The sequence below is a fragment of the Aquarana catesbeiana genome, linkage group LG11, assembly GCF_042186555.1.
Source record: "Aquarana catesbeiana isolate 2022-GZ linkage group LG11, ASM4218655v1, whole genome shotgun sequence".
NCBI classification, from domain to species: Eukaryota; Metazoa; Chordata; class Amphibia; order Anura; family Ranidae; genus Aquarana; species Aquarana catesbeiana.
The window spans coordinates 41,394,636-41,421,569 of NC_133334.1; the positions used below are offsets into that span (position 1 = coordinate 41,394,636).

General features: G+C 43.3%; 1 protein-coding gene across 2 annotated transcripts in view; it reads right to left on the reverse strand.

Moving 5' to 3' along the window:
• Positions 1–26,934, reverse strand: part of ABTB2 (ankyrin repeat and BTB domain containing 2) — a 231,092-nt gene that overhangs the window by 20,324 nt on the left and 183,834 nt on the right. For both annotated transcript variants that reach the window (XM_073604210.1, XM_073604209.1), the window contains 8 exons: positions 19,709–19,798; positions 15,452–15,553; positions 12,778–12,874; positions 8,674–8,809; positions 4,841–5,067; positions 2,385–2,563; positions 245–350; positions 62–164 (listed from right to left, as the gene is read on the reverse strand). In XM_073604210.1, coding sequence (XP_073460311.1) covers positions 62–164; positions 245–350; positions 2,385–2,563; positions 4,841–5,067; positions 8,674–8,809; positions 12,778–12,874; positions 15,452–15,553; positions 19,709–19,798 — 1,040 coding nt within the window. The remainder of the gene's footprint in view (positions 1–61; positions 165–244; positions 351–2,384; positions 2,564–4,840; positions 5,068–8,673; positions 8,810–12,777; positions 12,875–15,451; positions 15,554–19,708; positions 19,799–26,934) is intronic.

The window sequence follows — 26,934 nt, forward strand, 5'->3', positions numbered from 1 at the left end:
TTACTGGAAGTTGCTAGATATATGTATGTGGAACTATACTGCTACAGCTACACTACATTACCTGTTGGAGGCCGTGACCAGCAGGACCTTATGAGCATAGAAGAGTTTTCCTTCCACCAGGAACGTGATGTCCGCCATCTCCTTGTTGTTCAGGAAGTGGGGATCTGTCAGACAACATGGTATTAGTCAGAGATCCCCATACTAGAAGCACATACATCTTATTAGCAGGACTTGCAGTTCTCACCAAGCCGAGCGGGAAGGGCCCTGTGTATATCAGGAATCTTGGGAATTGGGCTGTCTCCATAGCTATGAGCAAAGATGGCAGCCACTTGCTGCGACACAGCGTCACTCTGCAGAACAGACAGAAAAACGCGTTGTATTACAATGTACTTATTTTATCAGTTAATTCCAACTAATACTGATATTCCATTTTTTTTATTCTTATGTATCTTGGGGACTAAAGAAAAAAACTAAGGGGCTTATTTAAAGGCAGTGGTTTGGTTGGTCCACTGCACCTTTATAAAGCACAGCGATGGACCCAGGACTCTGAAGTTGGCGGAGAGGACCTGGTCATGTCCTGCTCTCCTCCAATCACAGAGCTCTCTCTGCACGAAAAAAAAAAAAAAAAAAAAAATTTGTTCTGTTAAGCTCTGAGCATGAAGGACCCTAAAAAATAACTTATGCCGACCATACACTATACAAAAAATTGTTCAAGCTCATTTTCAAAAAACGAACACTCGGCCATGAGAGCAACCGATAGTGCCATCATGTAATGACCGATAAATCGTTCAATGGACATACATGAATCCGTTCTTTGTTTGTTTTTTCACATATACCTAGTGCAAACAGTTTGGACGAGAAACACATTAACCTTTCTTTTTATCATTCGTTCGGCAGAAAATTTCCGAACTTTTTTGGAAATTCTTTCCAAATTTTTTTTTGGCTCAAAAACATCACAACTGATTACCGATTTGTGCCCTTTAACTGGCCGAAAAATGTACAAACTGTCCAAACGACCTAATATCGGCCGATTTTGCATATTGTGTATGGTCAGCATTAGAACTTCGTAAATATCTTGTTCGAGCTAAAGCGATTGGAATCTGTTTAGTTCTGGAACCGTTATGATTGTACAACCCTAATAAAGTTTTTTCTGGCCAAAAAAAAAAATCTTGTTCAGCTATGTATATAAATGAAATTGGTAAAGCCGATGTACATGAGGATGTATTCAACACAATTTCAAATACACCACAATGGCTATATAAAAAGAAAAAAAAAAGATCAAATGGAAAATGTAATGATCGCGTTGCAATATGTGTGCAGGAACCTTAAAGGGCAGAACTTCCGGATGAGCTTGCCGCTGTGAAGTCAGCTAGAAGTAGGAGCAGGTACCTGTCAAAATCAGATACCCATTCTCCCCCCAAAGGTGCCAAATGTGGCAGGGAAGAGGGGGGGGGAGGCAAATAAGCAGAGCTTCCCCTTTTGGGTGGAGCTCTGCTTTAATTGTCCTTTTGTGGGCTAGACCCCTTTTAGCATGTGACCAATTAGGACAGTGGAACCTGATGGATTATATACATTTATAAACTATTGGGATTGGAGCACAGGTATATCTTGAAGGTCAGAGACAAGACCTGAACCTTGTAGCTCTCCTCCAACTCGTATCTACTTGCCCCATAATGACACTATATCCACTGGAGCATTTGTATTTTGTAGAGTAGAGTAGAGTAGAGTAGAGTAGAGTAGAGTAGAGTAGAGTAGAGTAGAGTAGAGTAGAGTAGAGTAGAGTAGAGTAGAGTAGAGTAGAGTAGAGTAGAGTAGAGTAGAGTAGAGTAGAGTAGAGTAGAGTAGAGAGTAGAGAGTAGAGAGTAGAGAAGAGTAGGGACTGGCCAGAGAGTGATTACTTTGACACAGTTGGCCGGCTTAAACATGCATTGCAATGTATGTGAACTAAAAATCCCAGGTTTTTTTTTTTTATTGCAGTTTGTTGGAAAGGGTTTATAGCAATGTGCAGAGTGTTCATTCAGATTTTTTTAGTGGTAACACTCCTTTAGCACCTGATGGATTATATACATGTACAAGCTATTGGGATTTTAGCACATGTATATATTATTTCAATCAGAACGGTGGGTTCTGGAAATGACACAACGGGTGGCACCATTGAAGAATCCAGTGGAATGTAGTCACCAGCACTCCAAAATGCTCTTCTTACCGTTTTATTGTGAAAGCCTAATGACACAAAGTCAGTGCCAACCTACCTGACTTACAGACTTAATGTTTTTACAATAAAATGGTGAAAAGAAAGTTTTTGAGTCCTGGTAACGTACCGCATTCCATGGGCCTCTGAACAGGTACTTCCCCATGAGGCTCAGGATACGAACGATTCTCACCTTAGTGGTCTTGAATATGGTAAATAGAAGAGGAAGGCCCTCGTTAATGAGTTCCTCGTTATAATCCTCCTCCCGTATGCTGGTGAACTCTTGCAGCAGGTTCTCCATAATGGATCGGTGTGAGTAGTTGAAAGAGGTCCGCAGGGACTCGATCCATACATGCAGCTTCCATGGCACCCCTAGAATACATAAAGGAATATTGGAGGTTATTTTCTAAAAACTTTAAAACAAAAGCAAACTGGCATTGTATGAATGTGACAAATGTTTGTACAGCCGCATTTAAATATCAATGTATTTCATCTGATATGATTTCTTATAAATGTAAGTTCTGTCTAGTGGCTATAATAAATAACCCAATCAGGAAAATGCCACATTATTGCCACTAGATGGTGCCGATCATCATAGAAAATAAACGTATTAGAAAAAATATGACAATTTTGTTGCTGCTGTGCAAATGCTTGTAAATTTTTTTTTATAAATAGACCCCATAGTGTCCCGAAAATTCTGAGTCATGGGTGCACCCTGTTTTATATGTTCATTTGCAAAGGAAAGAGTTTAAAAATATAGTTAAAGTCTCTGTATAACCCATGAAGCTTTTATAATAATAATCAAAATATAGGTTAAAGAATATATAAAAATGCTTAAAACAATGAATAACTGTAAATCGATTAACATGACCCCAAACCATTATAGTTTTTCGTTAAAAACAATAATTCACCTTCTGTAGAACACAGAGAGGGAAAAAGATGTCTGCAGCTGTCACCATGAACAGTAAGGCTTCACGTACATGGACGTACAGCATGCGAATCCTGCGTAATCGCTTTCCTAGGGCCCACTTCTGCTGCTTACAGTCGCCCTTAAGAATTAATTAGAAGATGCAGCTGTATGTGGTTTTGTAAACCGCACAGACAAATGTTCCGGACACAGATGGTGTGTGTTTGGTGCATGTTGTCCTAGGACCCCCTGATGCATAATGCAGCTGCCCATTGAAATGCATTAGAAGATACAGCGCAGGTTGTGTAGAGCACCCCCCTCCCGCACATGCAGGTGCTCTATACAACCCACAATGCATCTTCTAATGCATCTCAATGGACAGCTGTTTGCAGCAGCAGCATTTCCTGGGTATGCGATTACTCTGTGCGCAAGAAGCCTAATTTTTACAAAGACAAAGCAGAGCTGAAGTATGAAAAAATGACCACAGCGGGCAAACGTCCAGATTTCTTGCATCGAATCAAAATCTGTCCCCCACCAGCCCTCCTGGCTCAGATCGCAGCTCGGCCCCGCCCCCTGCTCCCTCCTCACTGGCTGTGTTTGACAGCAGAGAGGACCAATAACTCCCGATGCTGGGTCTGAGCCAATGAGCAGGAAGAGAATTGCTGCTCTTATGCACATCACTGGATCAAGATCAGGTTCAATTAAGTATAATGGGGGCTGGGGGGGGGTGCACTCAGAAGGATTTTTACCTTGATGCAGAGAATGCATGAAGGTAAAAAACCTTCAGCTTTTAGAACCACTTTAAGGTGACCACACACTCTACAATCTGATTGTACAATCTCCTTTAGATCTACCATCATCTATGTAGTATGAGGGCCTGCCTGAAAGGAGATTATACAGAAATTGTATGATCAGATTGTATAGTGTATGGCCAGATTTACACTTTATTGTAGTTGGTAAATGGGATTGTTCAATCCTGTGTGGTTGACTTAAAACCTGAAATCTCACACTTTTTTATCACTACATAGTCCGGTTCCCCTGCACGTTATGATTTGTGGCTGATTTTTGCTTGTAAGGCTTCATTCACATAGGCATACTACAGTGTACACCCATCCGAGGGCCGAGTCTCCCCGCATGGGGATGTACAGGTGTTCCATGCATCCCAGTGTAGGCAGTTCCGGTCATGTAAATAGGGCTGCAACAACTGCATGGACACAACCGCTGCTCCAAATTTGACACCTATGTGGGTGCACAGCCCTGTGTTCCATGTACACGCACCTGCATGGATGTCAAATTGGGAGCCGTGTGTCCATGCAGCCACTGCTTCCCAATTGACCCGAATAGGACTTCCTGCATGGGAATGTGTGTAACACCTGTACATCCCCATGCAGGTAGACACAGCCCTCGGATGGGTGTACACTGAAGTTTGCCCGTATGAACAAAGCCTTAATGCTTACTGATACTCCAGTGCTCTATGCTGGCACAATGCTCCAATGTTCTATGCTGGCATAGCACTCCAGTGCTCTATGCTGGCACAATGCTCCATTGTTCTATGCTGGCACAATGCTCCATTGTTCTATGCTGGCATATCACTCCAGTGCTCTGTGCTGGCGCAATACTCCAATGTTTTATGCTGGCATATCACTCCAGTGCTCTGTGCTGGCATAGTTACACGAGTGCCACACAAACTTCTATGGCAAATATGGGGAGGATGTGTGGATCATGGTCTGGCAGAATCTTACCGAGGCCACGCAGCTCCATCGTGATGTCCAGATAGCCATGTTCTGAGCTGTAGTAAGTAGCCTCCTGCAGTGCCTTCATTCTGGTCTTACAGAGCCGGATAGGACCCTGATCTGAGCTGCCGGTACTCGAGGTGTCACTCTCCACCCCCTCCGCCAGGATCTCTTCCAGGGAGAGGACATCTCCTGTACAGAGCTGGGGCTGAGTCAGCAGTTTACGCAGGACATTCCTAGAGGGAAGAAAAGAGTGAATGTGGTCTGATCTCTACCACCAATATATAGGAACATAATAAAAATACAGATATGTGCAGGAGCCTACGGAAGCTAAAGCTCAGCAGGGTACTATGAACTGTGAACCTGTTTTAACTAGGAGCTGGAGCACTTCTTTTGCCCCCAGCTAGATGCAAACTTTCAGAGCACGTCTGATTCTGATTGGTGGCTGAGATTGTTGAGGTGCTTAAGATCGCCGTACACATTACAGTCTGATTGTAGGGCTGGGCGATTTTCTCAAAAAAAAAAAAAACGATTCGAATCGAGCTTTTTTTTTTTTTTTTTTTGGACACCGCGCCGGTCCTGAGGAGCTGCGGGCAGGAGCTTTTAGGTGAGGCCGCGGCTTAAATTTTTTGCTTAAATTTTGAATCGATTTGACTCAACTTGATTCAAGATTTAAATGATTTTTTGCCCAGCCCTATCTGATTGTACGATCTTCTTTGGGTCTACCAACAAGTATGCAATGCAAGGGTCTGCCTGATTGGATACAACTTGATTGGATAGTTGAATCACATGATTATGGTGAGACTTCGTATGAACACATTTATTCTTGAAGTCTTGTTCAGCACTGAAAGCTCAGATCAGAGACAGTGTCTCCGGTTACCGATTATTTTAGAATAAATTTATGGAACACTTGGGTGCTGAGGCAACAACGCAAGATATGATACTGACAATATAGCATAGGTGGCTTTAGTGGTTAGCACTTCTGCCTGGCAGCAATAGGGTCATTGGTTAGGATCCCAACCATGATACTGTCTGCATGGAGTTTGCATGTTCTCCCTGTGCTTGTGTGGGTTTCCTCCGATATGCCAAAGACATGCTGCTAGGTTAACTGGCTCCTGTGTAAATTGGCCCTAGTATGTGTATGTATGTGAGACAGGGACCTTAGATTGTGAGCTCCCCAAGGACAGGAAGTGATGTGAATGTAAAATATGTAAAGTGATGCGTAAATTATCAGCGCTATATAAACACCGGTAATAAATAGCTGGGGTTTTTTTAACCTTCCTCTGGATCAACTGTTGGTATAGGATTGTGTATATGGGATTGTATTTTTATTTTTTTTGGTTGAACTAGATTGACTTGTGTCATTTTTCAACCTGACTATGTAATTAAATAAATAATAACATAGTCCAACTATGTAAATGATTTGGGAGATTATAAAAACAGGACAGGGGACAAATACACGCTAGCTCTGGGGGAAATGACCACAAAATAGAATTATTGATAAAAATAATAATAATAATATGTTAATCAGTTTTATTTGTCAAAATAAAACATGCCCTATATACTGTAATACTGTGTGGTTCAGGTTTTGCTTTGGCATAGGTTGCTACCATTTTTTTCAGACAGTAGATGGCGCTAGTGCTACACTATATAGGGAGCGTCCATCACAAATACAGCAAAATTCCATCACAAATACTGTAGTTGGAATGTGCAATATAACTAAAATAAATTGCTTTGTTACATTACAAAGTTACAATATGAAACATTCTGGCTGCCCGTCGGTCAATCTATTCTCTAAACTAAACACAAAGCAAATACTGCTATTAATTTAGCATGATTATATATATTTATATATTCAATGATTATAATATATTCAATGATAATAATATAATAAACTCAGTCTGATGCACAGATAGAGAAGAGTGACTGTATGCTATTCCTGCTTATGATACATGCGCCCGCATTTGCTCTGTCTGTGTTAGGTTCACACAACCGCGGCTTCCCTGCGGTCGCATTTATTTGAATTAGCTGCTGTACCTGCAGGAAAACGCAGCGAAAAGGTCCCTACTCCCTTTCTAAAACAGCAGCCACGCAGAAACCTCATAGTGCTATGTGTTTCTGCACACGGGAAAACGTGCTGTGGTTTCCGATGCGTAGGGTTGCCATTAAGAAGTAATGGCCCCCTGTGCGTTTGCTAAACAGCAGTGCGTTTTTGCTGCAAGTGTGGGAACACATGAGATTTACATGAAGTCCCGCACTCACATACAGTGCTGTGAAAAAGTATTTGCCCCCTTCCTGTTTTTTTTTTTTTTTTTGCATATTTCTTAGACTTAAATTATTCAGATCATCAAACAAATTTTAATATTACACAAAGATAACCCGAGTAAATCCATAGATGCAGTTTTTAAATTATTATTCCATGTATTAAGGGAAAAAAGCTGTTCAAACCTGCCTGGCCCCATGTGAAAAAGTAATTGCCCCCTCCCATGCTGAATCATGAATGAACTGTGATTAACCACAATTTTTTTGGAAAGCTGAGTTAAATTTCACTTGCCACACCCAGGCCTGATTACTGCCAGACCTGTTGAATCAAGAAATCACATAAATAAAAGCTATCTGACAAAGTGAAGCACGCCAACAGATCACAAAAAGCCACACATCATGCCACAATCTACAAAAAATTCAAGAACAGATTATAAACAAAGTAATGTATATGTATCGGTCTAGGAAGGGTTTCAAAGCCATTTCTAAGGCTTTGGAACTCCAGTGAACCACGGGGAGAGCCATTATCCACAAATGGAGATAACTTGGAACAGTGGTGAGTCTTCCCAGGAGTGGCCGGCCTACAAAAATGACTCCAAGAGCACAACGACGACTCATCCAGGAGGTCATAAAAGAACCCAGAACAACATCTAAAGAACTGCAGGCCTCACTTGCCTCAGGTAAGATCAGAGTTCATGATTCAATAAGAAAGAGACCGGGGAAAAATGGCATCCATGGGAGAGTTCCAAGGCCAAAGCCACTGCTGACCAAAAAGAACACAAAGGCTCATCTCACATTTACCAAAAAACATCTTGATTATCCCCAAGACTTTTAGGCAAATGTTCTATGGACTGATTAGACAAAAATGTAACTTTTTGGAAGGTGTGCGTCCCGTTACATCTGGCATAAAACGAATACAGCATTTCATAACAAGAACATCATACCAACAGTCAGACATGGTGGTGGTAATGTGATGGTCTGGGGCTGCTTTGCAGCTTCAGGACTTGGATGACTTACCATAATTGATGGAACCATGAATTCTGAGCTCTACCAGAAAAAGGAGAATGTCCGGCCATCAGTTTGTGACCTCAAGCTCAAGTGCACTTGGGTTATGCAGCAGGACAATGATCCGAAACACAACAGTAAGTCCACCTCCAAATGGTTCAAACAAAGCAAAATTTCAATAGCCAGTGCAGCTCTTCTGCTTTATTCCGAGCATACGTGGAATTTTGTGCGTCGGAATTGTGTACACACGTTCAAAATTTCCGACAACGGATTTTGTTGTCGGAAAATTTGAGAACCAGCCCTCAAATTTTTGTTGTCACAAATCCCGACAAAAAATGTCCAATGGAGCCGACACACGGTCGAAATTTCCGACAACAAGCTCCCATCGAACATTTGTTGTTGGAAAATCCGATCGTGTGTACGCAGCATTAGGATTTAGAAATGTTCACTAAATATTTACAGAAAATAAATGTTTATGATTAATTACATTTGATTTTAGAACCATACAGGTAAGAGCAGGGCCAAAGCCAGAGAGTCTTCTAGAAGTGGAAGTGTTGAATTCCCCGGGTTCGTACCTGTGCCCATGTGCGGCTGAGTGGCTGAAGCAGTTCATGTCCTCATGTAGCGAGGAAGAGACCCGACCGGCTTCCAGCATGTTCAGGAGGGGATCGGCTCCTCTGTCCAGGAGCAGACTGACCAGCTCATAGTTACCTACAAAGAAGATCAGAAATGAAGTCCTGCTGCAGACAACTGGCACAACTACAAGCCTACCCCCTTATCCATATGTACACTATTCCCTGTATATCATTATTCCAGGAGAGGTAATAAATACAGACTATAATACTGCCCTCTTATGGGTCTTCCAAAATAGGGGAGCCCAGAGTCAAAACCTCATAGCTCTTCCATGTATAACTGCTTAATTAATAAAGCAGAAAATATTTGCACCTAGCTCCAGAACCCTCCATCTTTCACAACTGGATACATTTTTTTTTTAATTGCTTCGGACTTTTTTGTTCAGCGCAGCATTTCCTGTTGGGAATGGCGTTGTGCTTGCTTCCGTGCATGCCCCAGCCTTCAGGACCTACAAAGACCTTTGGCACATGCAGGGTTTTATATGTGCAAGTTGACACTAATATAGAGATCCTGAAACTATGTTGTCTGCATATGTGCCACCGCAGGTCTCTGCCAGGTCCCAAAGGCTGGGCAGAGCCCTTTGGCACATCTGTGCATACACTGGACTTTCAAAGATGGAGGTGCCAGTTCGGGGGTGGGGGGAAGGGCTAGCATCAGCCAGACTGAAATTCCTGTTTAATCTAGAACAGGGTTTCTGATACTTATTACATTATGTAACCCTTTACATAAAGAAAATACTTTTGATGTGCCCCCTGGCGTGTGTTAGTCAATCTCAAATACCCTTTAAGTGGACCTAGTATCATGTAAAAGGTCTGGCCACACCAAAGTGGAGCCTGGTGGGCTAAGATACTCAAACAGTAGGTATTTCCCTATCATAATTCCTGACAGGGGCGTACCTACACGGGGCACAATTGCGACCCGGCCCCATGCTGCAGGTGACCCATGCGGCCCCCCTGTACACCTGAAAGGGGGGGGGGGAGGGGCGCCTGCATATAGAGGAAGCAATCTCTTCATTTTCCTCCTGCAGCCACAGAATGCCTGCAGGAGGGAGAGGAGGAGAAGCAGGCATTCAGCTTCTTTCTGCTGCCCTCCTGTGTGCTCTCCTTTCCCCGGGGATCTGTCAGGATGGAGAGCTGGGAAGTGGATGGTAAATGTATAATTTACCGGCCCCTTCCTTTTGCTGTATGGAGAGTCAGTGATTCGTACCGATCACTGACTCTGTCCATTCATAACTGAAATATAGTAAACTATTTACTATGCTTTAGTTTGTGAATGAATGGGAAGCTCTGTACACAGCTATTCCTGTCCTTTCACTCAGTGCAGCTGAGGCTGCAGAGATGGAGATTGAGGGCTATGTCCTCAATCTTCTTTCTCTTTCTCAAATGTGAAACATCAGAGGTCTGTTTAAATTCCTGATATCTCACCAAAGACCCCCAATGGGGCTCCTAAGAAAATTACAAAAAAAAAAAAAATACTGTAAAAATAAAAATAAAAAGATGGTAAAAAAAATAAATTAAAAATTACTGACATTGGTGCAAAACTACTAGGGTTTCTTGCACCGGGCCTTCAAGGTTCTAGTTACACCATTGATTTCTGCCCACCTGGGATGCTTTGGATTTTCCTCTTCACATGTGTGTCCCATATAAAGGCCACATGCACACTGTAATCTCTATGATTTTTCACCTACAGGAGTTTAACAGCAGAAAAACGCATTACAAAGCCACATTTACAAGCATTTGCACATCTGGCATTAATGCATTCTATTGGCCAGAATATTAAAGTATAAATAAAGGCAAAACTTTTTTTTCTAGTTTTGGATAGACTGGAGATGGATTTGAACACCTGACAGTTTTTATTGCTGTCTGTGCCCCCATTGAGGGGAGGTTCCCCCTCTCTATTTGTCCTGTTTACCATTGTCATTGAAAGTGAAAGTAAAAGAAGATCCCAAATTTTGGGTTGTCCCCAGAAAAGTAATAGAAGGGAAATCTTCCAATGGGGACACTAGTTCTGGTGACCTGGGGGGTCCCCAAGGAAATCCCTTAATTTGCAGGTATTTCCTCTCACTTCCTGTTTGGCAACAGGACAGGAAGTGAAGGAAAATCTCTGCAATGGGACACATTGGGGTTATACTCTTCCTTGCTCTATCCAAAATGAAAAAAAAAAGTTTTGCCTATAGTTCTACTTTAATTTATTCTGCCCATTAGAATGTATTAATATGCATAATCACACCTAGCGTTAATGCATGTGTATGAGCGTTTAGTCTTTTTAAGCGTTTTTATGCTCATAAGCTCCTCTCCTGAATGCAACTTGGTGGGTTTTTTCTGCCTCTACACTAGGGACGCACCGATACTATTTTTTTACAATGAGTACGAGTACCAATACTTTTTTTTTGAGTACTCGCCGATATCAATTACCGATACCTACCGCAACTTTTTGTTTGAACTTCACCTGTCAGCAATGGTACAAAGCATTGAAAACTTATTTACAAATGAAATAAATAGATTTTTTTTTTAATTTAGCGCTTTTTCAATGTGAAATGTGTAAATATATTTTAATATATATATATGTGTAAAAATATTCACTAACACAGCAAACAAAAAAAAAAAAGTTTTAATTGTTTATCGTTTATACAATAGACGTGGACAAAAGAAAAAAAGCAGGAAAATAATAATTAAATGGAGGAGAATAGGGAGTTAATTAAGGCTGATTAGAGTAAATTAAGGGTTATTAAGGGGTTTAACAGAGGAACATTTGTTCATCCCTTTGATCTGCAGATGAAGAAAAGAAACAATGTTTCTTTTTATTTTAGTGTTTCTGGGCTGAGCATTGTTGTTAATGAACATTGCCGGCTGCTTCTTCTTTTTTTTGACAGCTCCAATTACCGGACTTCTTTAATATCGGGGAGACCCACTGACAGCTCAAAGAACCGAGCCTGAAGGTATCGGTTTCAGGTATCGGTGCATTTGCGTACCGAGTACCGATACTTGTGCAAATACTCGGTATCGGCACCGATACCGATACTAGTATCGGTGCAACCCTACTCTAAACTCCTGTAAACGCCTATACTGTGCATGAACACATAGGCTAACATAGATGTACATTCAGAGGCAGAGAAAAAAAAAGTTAAAACGCCTGGAAAAGCAGTGTTTTTGAGCTCAAGTGTGCATGAGACCTTAGAAAAAAATCCAGCATGGATGGTGGGAACCCCTTATAAAGAACAAGGAAGATATGCAGACCTGGGAATTCAGTGCAGAGATCTCACCAATGGAATCCCTGACAGATAGCAGACACTGTCAGGTTTCAGGTCAAGAGTTAGAAAAGGTGACAGAAATGTGATGATGCCCGGTGCAGGGCAGTCTTTAAGGCAGGGCAAAAGGGGTAGCTGCCCTGGGCCCTGTCATTGTTGTGGGGCCCAAAGCAGCTGCCTCATACTTGTCAGCTATCCCAGTTTAAATTCCCTTAAAGTTTTAGTCCTGTGCTGTGTCCTGATATCTCAGTGTGAAGTGCTGCTACTAATGCTGCCCAGCTCTGCCCTATTGTTGTGTACAGATGACTCACCTGCAGACCCTGTTTTTACATGTAAATAACCGGAATTCATATGTAAATAGCGGCGGCATTCATAAGTAAATAGCTGCGGCCGGTGGCATTGATATGTAAATAAAGGCGGCATTCATATTTATATCATGCCCCCTGCAGTGAGGAGATGATGTGCTGTAACCTCTAGAAACCAATCAGTGAGCAGTATTACTGTACAGTAATCTCTAGCAACCAATTAACAAAGCATAAATCATTTGCTGTAACCTCTAGTAACTAATCAGTGAGCCGTAATGTGTGCTGTAACCTCTAGCAACCAGTCAGTAAGCAGTAATGATATGCTGTAACCTCTGGCAACCAATTGCAATTGCTGCCTGATCTGATACAGTAAACTGATATTAAGTCTAGCTGCTATTTATTGTATGTCTCAGAGCATTTGGAGAGAAAATTTTTGCCCAGGGTCCAATCAATATTAAAGACGGCCCTGGGCCAGGGGTGGATGTAAGGAGTACCTGCAGCAGAGGCCAGCTGTAAAGGCGTCTCTGCATAGTTGTCTTCTCTGCTGTTCCCTGCTGAACCCTCCACACTGACGCCGGCATCCAGGAGTAACTGGAGAACAAAAAAAGCAAAGCAAAGGAGATCAGGCTGGGCTCACAAAAAGATAACACTCACTAGTATACGGCAGTCATTATTTGTGTAGAGCAATGACATTGCAAGCCAGCTTCCCTCCTCAAAGGACATCAAACAAAAACGTGTTCATTTCATTGTAGACAGAGTAGGGATTAGATACTCTGTAAAGTTTATTTTGCTGTCTGTGTTCCATTAAGGAGATTTCCCTTCATTTCCTGTCTGACTCAGCAGTAAATGACAGAAAATCCCTTTTTAGATAGTCGACACTGAAATGGGTGTCACCATTGGAAGAATTACTCTCCATTTCTGTTCTAGGAGCAACTGTATCATTTTGGATTTCCCATCACTTTGATAAGGGTCACCAAGACAAATAAAGGGTCAATCTAACCAGCATGGACTCAGCAATGAGCACCTTGTGTAGTAGGAAAGGTGAGGGCGCTGGACTGACGAGTATTTTGTGATAGTTGGTGGATAGTTTATGCTGATTAATAGGCTCATTTCTAGTCCTAGGGACCTTTTGAGGGGTTTCCAGATATCATTGGAACAGCTGAAGTTTAGCTGAAACAGGCATTTCATTAGCCTCACATTATTTCTTTTATCTCGCAGTCTAGTCCAGACCTCAATCTTCTGTCATCTCCAGTCCTGATGAAGAGGGACCTTTGTAACCCCCGAAACACGTTGGCTTATCCTGTTGATCACAAGTAAAATTAATTCCGGATTTTAGGACTCTGGACTTATTCTGGACTTAGGGGGCAGCACAGTGGTTAGCACTTCTGCCTTGAGGCGCTGGGTTCCCTGGCTCAAATGCTGCTCAGGACTCTATTTGTATGGAGTTTGCATGTCCCCCCTGTGTCTTGTGTAGGTTTCCTCCGGGTACTCTGGTTTCCTCTCAAACTCCAAAGACATGTTGGTAGGTTAATTGGCTCCTGTCTAAATTGGCCCCAGTATTTGTGTGTATGAATGTGAAATAGGAACATGTAAAGCACTCTGTAAACTGTCAGCGCTATATGAATATCTGTAATAAACAGTGATGTGGCTCTCTTGTTCTACAACCTACTGTCATGGCAATGAAAACCTGGTCTAACCATTCCGTGCTCTACCCAAAATCTAAGGGTCGGTTCACACCACAACTGCTGCATTAAGGATGCGTTTCTGCATGCACATTTTTTTTAATGCGTTCAGGTGTGTTTTTCCCTATTTATTTTCTTCATCTCAGTTTAGGACATGTGCCTTCCAGTGTGGTTTTGATCAGTTTTGCCGCATTTTAAATGCATTCCATACAGAAAAAATGCAACATGATTTACTTTTGTTGACTGCACTGGAACTACATTGGTGTAAACTAGGGACATTGGAAACCATGTTAAACACCATCCATATGTTTTTTGATGCAGAATTAAAACACACTGGACTGCATCTGGTGTGAACCAGCCGACACCACCTATCCAGGGAGGTGTATACATGGCAAATAGGGATGAGGCAGGGTGTATACATGGGTGTTGGGGAGGGGGGTATTTATGACTGCTGGAGATGAGGCAATGTGTGTATACAATATATGGGTGGTAGGTATGGGGGGGGCGGGGGGGTTATTTGTGACTGCTGGAGATGAAGCAGTGTGTCTATATGGGTGCTAGGTATTAAGGGGGGGTAATTATGGCTGTTGGTGATGAAGCAGTGTGTACTGTATATATTATTATTATTATTATTATTTAAGGTACTTATATAGCGCCGTCAATTTACGCAGCACTTTACATATACATAGTACACTCACATCAGTCCCTACCCTCAAGGAGTTTACAATCTAAGGTCCCTAACTCACATTCATATACCAGGGCCAATTAACCTACCTGCATGTCTTTGGAGTGTGGGAGGAAACCGGAATACCTGGAGGAAACCCACGCAAGGCACAGGAACATGCAAACTCCAGGCAGGTAGTGTCGTGATTGGGATTCGAACCAACAACCCTATTTACTGCTAGACAAGAGTGCTACCCACTACACCACTGTGCCGCCCTGTGGGTGCTAGGTATTAATAGGGTGGTGTTAATTATAGCTGCTGGAGATGAAGTAGTGTATCTATATGGGTGCTAGGTATTAAGGGGGGGGGGGGGTAATTATGGTTGCTGGAGATGAATCAGTGTGTACTGTGTATGTGGGTGCTAGGTATTAATATGGTTCCCAGAGATGAAGCAGTGTGTCTATATGGGTGCTAGGTATGGGGGGGGGGGGGGGTAATTATGGCTGCTGGAGATGAAGCAGTGTGTCTATATGGGTGCTAGGTATTAAGGGGGGGGGGGGTAATTATGGCTGCTGGAGATGAAGCAGTGTGTCTATGGGATGGACTGGTACCACACATGATGGTATTGGGCACGGTGAGGGCATATTGTATCTGCAGCTGCTGGAGGAGGAGAGGTAGTGTATATATGACTGGTGGAGGTGGGATGGTAATGTTGCAGGTGGGGGTTTGCAGTCCCCCAGCTCATGACATTTCAGTTGGCGGAACTCTTTATGGTTTTGTTTGTCTACAGAAGGCATCTGTAGCCGACTTGTTCCAACTTACCTGCACAACTGATATGTGCCCATGGAGGACAGCAAATGTCAATGCAGTCCAGTGCCGGGTATCAGGGTGCACAGATGGGTGTCGGGGGGAACTGCTGGGCACCTGCAAAAAGGGAAACAATAAGATTTACTTCTATCAGTGACCTGCTGATACACCTAGACTCTAAAAGGGAGCGTAGAGTGCGGATTCCTGGCACATTCAGACCCCTCCCGATTCTCAATGCACAAGATTTGTATTAATCTGCTGGAGTAAAGAGACAAGGGAAGCATTTCACATTGATCTGCATAGTGCTCAAATCAACAAGGGCTGGAGCATCTATGGATGATGAACCTTTGGTTCTTCTCCTGATGAACTGTTCACATAGAAGGTATTGCTACACCAGAAGACACCACAAGACCCCCAATCTACATTTGTAAAAAATGTTGAAAACCATTTATCAATTTCCTTCCACTTCACAATTATGTGTCACTTTGTGTTGGTCTATCACATAAAATCCCCCAAAAAATACATTTATGTTTTTGGTTGTAACATGACAAAAGGTTGAAAATTTCAAGGGGTATGAATACTTTTTCAAGGCACTGTATAAATTGTAACCCTGTAACCATTTTGCCTGGGGGGAAGATTTTGCTGGCAGAGGCTGGTAGAATGAGTGATGTGGAAAATGTAATTTTTGCACATTTTTTACACACGCACAGCCGCACAAATTTGCACTTTCATACAGAAGTGTAAAATAATTATTTATCCTTTTTCTAGCTGCCAGTATTTCAATTCACACATATAGACTTTTTTTGTAAATTACTTTTTTTTTATGAGCAGCGTTGTCGCCCTAGGACAGGAAGTATATTAAAGTGACACGAAATGCTATCCTTATTCTGTAAAAATATTCCACATGCATCCACTAATTAATGGCCCTGAAATCTATTTTTCTTGAAATTGTTTCTTGCTGTGTTTTTTGCCTCCTTCTAATGTCCTCTGTAACCTCCCAAACCTCTCCTTTTTCTCCTCATTTCTGTTTGTTTAGAACAAGAAGTGCATGTTAGTTGCAGTCATGTGCTCTGCTCTATGCACACTGCACATCCCATCAGTGGCGGTGCGTCCATTAGGGGTGCTCGGGCGCTGCCCCCCCTCTCCAGCCACCCCCTCTGTGTACTATGGATAGATTCATGCATTGCAAGGACTGGAGCACAGGCTCTAATAGGCTTCAAAAAAGGTTCACTGCGCAAACCATTGCGCTTGCAGTGCACCCAGGTGTGTTAGTAAATGAATATTTGCTTTGCTAACACAGAACTGCCTCTCAGCCAATCAGGAGGCCCGGATGTAATACCGGGCACCTGATTGGCTGAAGGCAGAGGCGATTCCATTGGCGCCAAGGAATACAGGAAGAAGACACGCACGGAGGAATCAGAGGACACAGCATCCATTGCCGCGCTACCGTCCCACAGTTCGCCGCCTGACCAGCTGCCTGACACGCCACTACATTGGGGTAAGTGCCAGGCAGACAGTGGCAGGCACAGTGGCTACATATGATGGGCACAAAGGCTGCAATTGATGGAACACAGTTGGCTGCATTTGCGGGGTACAATGGTTGCATATTATGGGCACAGAGGCTACAATTGATGGGGCACAGTTGGCTGCATTTGATGAGCAAAGAGTCTGCATATTATGGGCACATTTGCTGCATATGATGGGGCACAGTTGGCTGCATGTGATGAGCACAGAGGCTGCATATTATGGGCACATTTGGCTGCATATTATGGGCACAGAGTCTGCATATGATGAGCACAGTGGCTGCATATTATGGGCACAGGTAGCTGCATATGATGGTGCACAGTTGGCTGCACATGATGGGCACAGTTGGCTGCATATGATGGGCACAGGTGGCTTCATTTGCTGGGCACAAAATCTGCATATGATGGGCACAGTGGCTGCAATTGATGTTTTTGTTTCAGTATTTTTCAGTTTGTGTGCGCCCCCCAATAATTTTGAGCACCAGCCGCCGCTGCACCCCATAGTCCATCTCAGGAGTGAGCAAGAGATGCTGGCTACGTTTCTACATACAGCGGGACCATGGAGAATGAACATAGCCACCCTTTAACAGGAAGTCACATCACAGCAGCAAAAATAAGAAAACATCAAATTTGGAGATTTGGAAGAGACTGAGAACAATGGATGGGGCTATAGGCCCCTTTCAGACTGATAGGCTGATCAGGTTTTCAGGCGGACCCGATCAGAGCATCCATAGCTCTCTATGGAGCAGCAAATGTCAGTGGACAACCGCCAGCATCCAATCCGATCGGGTCTGCTAAAAACAGACGGATGGGATCCATTCCCCAACTGTCTGGCAGATGGGATCGAATGACAGTCAGATGGAAATGGGCAGGCAGTCCATTTCCATCTGACCGCCCCATAGAGAACAGCGGGCTGTTTCTGTGTCCGCTCTGCATTTCGGAGCGGACGCAGACCTGTCATCCATCTGCTCAGCGAGAATCAGCGGAGAGAACCCCCCTGCTGAGCAGGCAGATCCGCTTGACAGAGTCCACCCTGCTGAAAGGGGCCTTATGGGTTAAAAACACATTTTCTTTTTGGAAACCAGAGTTTAGAGCCATTTTAAGAATCACTGGAAAATAATTAACTGATAAAAGGCGCAGCACAGACAGAGAGCACAAGAGGTTACCAGCTCACAAGATTTCTGGCAGGATCAACTTGATTTTACACTTATTGAATAGATCTAAAAAAAATAGAAGAGGCTACAGAAGACAAGTAGGCTATAGACCACCACATAGCCAATGTTAATGCAATGTAAAAATGATCCCCAGTTTTGTCATTAGCGGAGGAATTTTCACAAGCATACTATGGACATTATGAATCACTTCTTTATGTAACACAATTTGTGTTTTAAATCAAATTGCTCTTTAACACCCTTCTATAGCACTGTGGTAGCAAACAGGAATTTTTGAATAAAAAAACTTCAAAGACCTGGTTAGAGCTGCCCGAGCCTGAATATTCTCTAATTGGATCAGCATAGTGTTGAGAACTCAGCAGACTTTCCTAATAATAAAAAACCACAAGAGCCACAATATAACCTCCCTGTGAAACAGCATCAGCCTTTCAGCCGTACCCTGCCTCTGCTTAAAGGGACGCCAAAACATATTTTGGGGCTAGATTGCCTGTAATGTTGTATTTGGCTTGCTAAACCCAATTGTACTTTAATTATATTGCTAGTTGTTACTTGTCATTTCAGTGTTCCAATAAGATGTTGTAATACATGGGGCGAGGACGGATAAATGATTATAGTACAATTGTTCTTTGATACCCAAATATGCTAGGAGGAGCCAGAAAAATCAGAAAGTGGCCTCACATACAAGGGGGCCATTAGAAAGGGTCCAGTATCTGCATTCACAACATTTGGGTAAATTTGGTTCTCTTACAACTTTCTTTTGTGTGGTTGTTTTTTTTTTGTGTATTTTAGCCAAGGGAAAGCAAATTACTAGGCAAGAAAACACTCAAGAAAGGCAGGTTTTTCATGTTTTTTGTGCATTTTTTGGGCTATCCCATTGTAGCACCCCCCTAGTTCAGAGTAGGCTGCTAGGTAAATTTAGTTAGCTCCTATGCAAACAGTGGAACAGGGGATGATTGCTTGCGGCTGTTCAGTGTCCCACAAGCTCCTGTTGCCAGCGGCTCCTGTGGGGGTAGTGCTACACCACTGATCGCTATTGGGGTCAAAACATGTAACTCTGCCACATAATAAGCTTCAAGTCACATGCTTCAAGGTCCAAGCAACATCATGAACTGGCACCATTGGATATAAAGAAATCTTAGGGGGAGATTTACTAAAACTGGAGAGTGCAAAATCTGGTGCAGCTCTACATAGAAACCAATCAGCTTCCAGGTTTTATCGTCAAAGCATAACTGAAGAAGCTGAAGTTAGAAGCTGATTGGCTACCATGCACAGCTGCCCAAGATTCTGAGTGCTCCATCTTTAGTAAATCAACCCCTTAGTGTCAAGCGTTAATGAGCTTCTAGTGGAAACTTCAAAATGTGCTTCAAACTGCTGACGGTCCCCGAAGGTTTTATTAATTAGGTGAGCTGTAATAAATTTAACTGGTTTTTGACATGCATCATATTTATAAGGAAGCTTATAAATATATTAAGGACCCCATTGTTTTCTGATTCAGGGGACGTTTTCTTTTTCTTGGTGGTGGCCCAACCATCATAGTGATGCTCCTATAAGCCCAGTCCCACAAGTGACTCTCTTACCGCAGCATCCAAGTCAGCTCCAGCTTCTATCAGCATCTGCACCATGGCCTCATCCCCAGCTGCACAGGCGTACATGAGCGGTGTCAAACCCTGGAAAAGGAGCAACGTTTACATATTAAAGGGGATTTGGAGGATTATTATTTATTGTTTTTGGGCAGTAAAATGTATGAATGTAATCAGCTTGATGGAAATGATCTATTTATGTATCTATCAATCTTTCCATCCCATCCATCTCTCGACCTATCCATCCTTCAATATTTCCATTCTTCAGCCTATCCATCCTTTAGTCTATTCATATTTCAGTCCATCCGTTCTTTAATCTATGCATCCCTCAGTCTATTCATTCTTATATTTATCCATCCCTCAATCTGTCTATCCTTGAATCCATACTTCAATCCATCCATCCCTCAATCACACTGTCCTTCAATCAGTCCATCCTTTAATCTATCCATCCTTTATTCTACCCATCCCTCAATCTGGCCATCCTTCAATCTATCCACTCCTCAATCAATACATCATTTGATTTATCGATCCCTCATTCTATTTATCCTTCAATCCCTCAATTAGTCTATCACTCAATCTGGCCATCCTTTAATCTATCCAGCCCTCAATCTGCCTGTCCCTCAATCTATCCAGCCCTCAATCTGCCCGTCCCTCAAACCGTCTGTCCGTCCCTCAAACCGTCTGTCCGTCCCTCAAACCGTCTGTCCGTCCCTCAAACCGTCTGTCCGTCCCTCAAACCGTCTGTCCGTCCCTCAAACCGTCTGTCCATCCCTCAAACCGTCTGTCCGTCCCTCAAACCGTCTGTCCGTCCCTCAATCAATCTGTCCGTCCTTCAATCAATCTGTCCGTCCTTCAATCAATCTGTCCGTCCTTCAATCAATCTGTCCGTCCTTCAATCAATCTGTCCGTCCTTCAATCAATCTGTCCGTCCTTCAATCAATCTGTCCGTCCTTCAATCAATCTGTCCGTCCGTCCCTCAATCTGTCCGTCCCTCAATCTGTCCGTCCCTCAATCTGTCCGTCCCTCAATCTGTCCGTCCCTCAATCTGCCCGTCCCTCAATCTGTCTGTCCGTCCCTCAATCAATCTGTCCGTCCTTCAATCAATCTGTCCGTCCTTCAATCAATCTGTCCGTCCTTCAATCAATCTGTCCGTCCTTCAATCAATCTGTCCGTCCCTCAATCTGTCCGTCCCTCAATCTGTCCGTCCCTCAATCTGTCCGTCCCTCAATCTGTCCGTCCCTCAATCTGTCCGTCCCTCAATCTGTCCGTCCTTCAATCTGTCCGTCCTTCAATCTGTCCGTCCTTCAATCAATCTGTCCGTCCTTCAATCAATCTGTCCGTCCTTCAATCAATCTGTCCGTCCTTCAATCAATCTGTCCGTCCTTCAATCAATCTGTCCGTCCTTCAATCAATCTGTCCGTCCGTCCCTCAATCTGTCCGTCCCTCAATCTGTCCGTCCCTCAATCTGTCCGTCCCTCAATCTGTCCGTCCCTCAATCTGTCCGTCCCTCAATCTGTCCGTCCCTCAATCTGTCCGTCCCTCAATCTGTCCGTCCCTCAATCTGTCCGTCCCTCAATCTGTCCGTCCTTCAATCTGTCCGTCCTTCAATCTGTCCGTCCCTCAATCTGTCCGTCCTTCAATCTGTCCGTCCTTCAATCTGTCCGTCCCTCAATCTGTCTGTCCTTCAATCTATGCAACCTTTCATCTAGCCATCCTTCATTCTATCCATCCTTCTTTCTATCCATCCTTCTATCTATCAATGCTTCAATCTATCCATCCTTCAATTAGTCCATCCCTCAATCTGGCCATCCTTGAATATATCCATCCCTTAATCTATCTATTCTTAAATTTATCCAACTCTCAATCTGTCCATCCTTGGATCCATCATTCATTCTATACATCTGTCAATCTATCAATCCCCCAATCTATCCATCCTTCAATCTATCCCTCATTGTATCAATCAATCCGTCAATCTATCAATCCTTGAATTAGTCCCTCCCTCAATCTGGCCATCCTTTAATCTATTTATCCTTTAATCTATCCACCTCTCAATCTGTCCATCCTTGGATCAAACCTTCATTCTATCCATCCTTCATTATATTCCTCCCTCAGTCGGTCCATCCCTCAATCTGTCCATCCCCCTATCTATCTATTCATATAATCTGACATACAAATACCCTCCATATGTAACCCTTGTCTCTCTCACTCCAGCTGACTAAAAAGAATTGGTAGTTTGGGTCACTAGTGGCATAATGACACACAGTCACATGATAACTGCACAGTGATAGATTGAGTAATTGGAATGGCTCATAAAGGCAGGTGGTCAGGTGAGTGACCCCGATCCTCATAGTACATCCAGACCTTCTGCTGGCATCAATATAACTTTATTCACAGAAAGAACATAATTAAAATCTTTACATTAACATAGAGCTGCACGATTAATCGTTAAGAATCGAAATCGCAATTCTTTTCCCTTCCTGATCTTAAAACTGCATTTCCCGATTCTATCTAACAAATGCAGAGAGGTCTCTGACAGCTGAAAAAAAAAATCCAGACAGCCTGTCAAGTTTTATCACAATGTCTCAGATACTTATAAACAAAGCAACATTTCGTTCTTAGATCAAAAGGATGAACTTCCAATGAGGGCAGTTTAACCACTTAAAGACTATAAACTTTTTCTGACACTTGCTGCTTACAAGTTAAACTCAGTATTTATTGCTAGAAAATTACTCAGACCCCCGGGACATTATACTTTGTAGCAGAGACCCTAGAAATTAAAATGGTGGTGGTTGCAATATTTTATGTCACACTGTATTTGCGCAGCAGTCTTTCAAACACAATTTTTTAGGGAAAAAATCCACTTTAATGAATTAAGAAAAAACTAAACAGTAAAGTTAGCCCAATTTTTTTTGTATAATGTGAAAGTTGATGTTACACCGTGAGAATCGTGATCTTTATTCTAAGCAAAAAATCGTGATTCTTATTTTAGCCAAAATCGTGCAGCTCTACATTAACATGAATGAAAAAACACTTTTGTTAACACATATTTCCTGTACTGCATACACGCACATTTTTATAATAGGTATCATTAAAGAGACCCTATAACCAGACCAATAATTTCAACAAAATCTACTTCTAGGATTATATGAGCATTTAATGCTCTTATTCATGTTATTTACTTGTAAAAGCCTCCCTTGTGTAGACATCTAAAAGCCCTGACACTGCTGCTGGTTGCTGCCATCTTATGCCGCGTACACACGATCGGACATTCTGACAACAAAATCCATGGATTTTTTCCGACGGATGTTGGCTCAAACTTGTCTTGCATACACACGGCCACACAAATCTTGTCGGAAATTCCAAACGTCAAGAACGCGGTGACGTACAACACGTATGATGAGCCGAGAAAAATGAAGTTCAATATCCAGTGCGGCTCTTCTGCTTGATTCCGAGCATGCGTGGAACTTTGTGCGTCGGAATTGTGTACACACGATCGGAATTTACGACAACGGATTTTGTTGTCGGAAAATTTGAGATCCAGATCTCAAATTTTTGTTGTCGGAAATTCCTATGGAAAATGTCCGATGGATGTCTGGACATGGTCGAGTAGAGATGCTTGTGCACGGAGCTCCCGGTCGTATTCCACTTACCCTGGCAAAATCACTCCTTTTCGCTCAGAATGTTCTCAACTAAAAAGCGGTCATACAAGTGGAACAAACAGAGAACCAGCCCAGCCAACAATACTCCTACCACAAGTGATATTCAGAGACTTTTTCGGCAGTCATGGTCCGGCTCTCCGGATCCCAAGATGGCGGACCCTCGTGGCTCGCACTCACCCTGCCCAGATCTTATGGCGGATCAGACATCCCCGGAGAGATCGCAGAGTCCGGTGCTCTATCCTAACTCCCCGGCGGGTTCATCTACGGACCCGATGAACATGCGACTTCTCCAGCCCAGCTACAGGATTGACCCGGAATTAAAAGCCATCTTACAGGCCCTCCCGACGAAAGCTGATATCGAGGCAATAGTGGGGAGAGTGGAGGCCGCACATGAGAAAGAGATTCAGGCAGTCAGGCATGAGGTACAATTGCTAAACGCCCGCCTGGCAACAGGGGTGTCCTCCCTATCGACATTGGAGCAGAGGATGACCACCCTGGAGTCCCAGAAAAAAGCCCCGGCTGGGTCGGCATTGGAGCTCCAGTTGAGTATGGAGGAATCTGAGGACCAGAGCCGGAGAAACAATCTGCGGCTCCGGGGGCTACCTGAGGCTACAGGTCCTACAGACTTACTCGCTACCGTGACTGACATCTTCAAGAAGGTAGCAGGCGATTACCTACGAGCGGGTGGAGATAGATTGGGTCCACAGAGCCCTGGGCCCCCGCTCGCCGGATCCATCCAGACCTTGAGACGTGATCTGCCGCCTCAACCACTACATCCATAAGGAGGCCATCGCCCGCAGAGCCTGGGAGTCAGGCGACCTGGAGATCGAAGGCGCGAGGGAAAATGTCCGATGGAGCCTACACACGGTCGGAATTTCCGACAACAAGGTCCCATCGAACATTTTCCGACGGAAAATGCGACCGTGTGTACGGGGCATTCGATGCAATGTCAGTAGACTCACAGCCAGCACTCAACTAACACTCTATAGTATTTTCCTTCTATTCTCTCTTATTAGCTACATTAACGGTTATTTAGGGAGGGGCGGAGGAGCTGGGTCAGCACAGACAGTAATTTGACATTTCCAGAAAAGGGAGGCCTATAAAATGCATGGAGGGAGAACAGTGTGCTAAGGAACCGACTCCTGAAGTCCCGATGTAGTCAAAATTTCTATCATATTTAAAGGCACATTGCAACTGAATAAAAAATAATTCAAGGAAAGGAAAAGCACTGCAATCATTTAAAAATGCTTGATTTTTTTTTAGGCGTTTACCTGCAATTTTTTAGGTTGATGACAGGGTCTCTTTAACGATAAATACCCCCTAATCAGCACGCATTTTTAAAGCATTATCTCGCTGTTCAGTTAGACAAAACATCTTTTTAAACCATAATAGAGCTGTGTGTTCACTGTCCAGGTACGTCAGTCATATGATCCCACATAGGACTCTGCACAGACCTGCTGCCAAAATAGATTTCTCACAGTCAGCACATGGTGTTTCTTGAGCCAGCATAAAAAAAATCCTGCAGATAAATTTACATTACATTTACTAGTGATTTTTTATCCTGACCGCAGCCAGGCGTATACAGGAGAGCACAACGAATGTGAACATTTCTTTAGTCCATTGTGACTGGCCAAAATGGTTTAATGGAAACCGTTACTGGGAGAAATACACTCACAGGCCACTTTATTAGCTACACCTGTTCAATTGCTTGGTAACACAAATTGCTAATCAGCCAATCAGATGGCAGCAACTCAATGCATTTAGACATCTAGACGTGGTGAAGACGACTTGCTGAAGTTCAAATCAAGCATCAGAGTGGGGTAGAAAGGGGATTTAAGCGGTAGGTTAATCGGATCCTGTCTAAAATTGGCCCTAGTATATGTATGAATGTGTGTTAGGGACCTAAGCTCCTTGAGGGTAGGGACTGATGTGAATGTACAATGTATATGTAAAGCGCTGCGTAAATTGACAGCACTATATAAGTACCTGTAATAAATAAAATAAGTAATAAATAAGTGGCTTTGGCACCAACAACCATGCCACGTTCAGACAGGTTGGTCTGAGCATTTCAGAAACTGCTGATCTACTGGGATTTTCACACACAACCATCTCTCGGGTTTACAGAGAAGGGTCCGAAAAAAGAGAAAATATCCAGTGAGCGGCATTTGTGTGGAGGGAAATGCCTTGTTGATGTCAGAGGAGAATGGGCAGACTGGTTCGAGATGATTGAAAAGCAACAGTACCTTCAATAACCACTCATCACACCCAAGGTATGCAGAATACCATCTCTGAATGCACAACACATCGAACCTTGAAGCAGATGAGCTACAGCAGCAGAAGACCACACCGGGTGCCACTCCTGTCAGCTGAGAACAGGAAACTGAGGCTACAATTTGCACAAGATTACCAAAATTGGACAATAGAAGATCGTAAAAACGTTGCCTGGTCTAGTGAGTCTCGATTTCAGCTGCGGCATTCAGATGGTCGGGTCAGATTTTGGTGTAAACAACATGAAAGCATGGATCCATCCTGTCTTGTATCAACGGATCAGGCTGGTGGTGGTGTAATGGTGTGAGGACTATATTCTTGGCATACTTTGGGCCCCTTCGCACCAATTGAGCATTGTTTAAACTCCACGGCCTACCTGAGTATTGTTGCTGACCATGTCCATCCCTTTATGACTACAGTGTCCCCATCTTCTGATGGCTCCTTCCAGCAGGATAATGCACCATGTCACAAAGATCAGATCATCTCACCACTGGACAATGAGGTCCCTGTACTCCAATGGCCTCCACAGTCCCCATATCTCAATCCAATAGAGCAGTGGTCATCATCCCTGTCCTCAGGGCCCACTAACAGGCCAGGTTTGCAAGATAACTGAAATACATCACAGGTGATATCATTTGATGCTCAGTGATTGCAGTATTCTAGTCTGCATCTCCCCCAAGGTAATACATAAAACCTGGCCTGTTAGTGGGTCCTGAGGACAGGGTTGATGACCACTGAAATAGAGCACTTTTGGGATGTGGTGGGACGGGAGATTTGCATCATGGATTTGCAGCCGACAAATCTGCAGCAACTGCGTGATGCTATCATGTCACTATGGAGCAAAATCTCTGAGGAATGTTTTCAATACCTTGTTGAATCTATGCCACGAAGAATGAAGGCAAAATGGGGTCACACGGTACGAGCAAGGTGTACCTAATAAAGTGTCCAGTGAGTGTATGTAGGCTGTCATCATTGACCTCCTACTGATTTTTTTAGTTGCCTGGTTGTCAGGTTCATTCTTTGGTTTTACTACTTCTGGATCCACTGTGCTGGGTGTGAGGAGTATGTAGGCAGGCTGAAATGTTTGTGGTTAGTCCAGCAGCCAGCCCAGGCTGGGGACCAAGGGTTCAACATGTTCGGCTTAGCTCCTGGGCTTTTGGTTTTGTTAGGCCCATCTGTGATAAAAAGAGGGGGACCGTTAAGACTGGAGAGAGAGAAGGGGGGCAGGAGTCGGGAGTGGAGTACAAAGGGTTGAGGGTTTTGGAGAGTCACCTGTGAGCGATAGAACGGCACTAA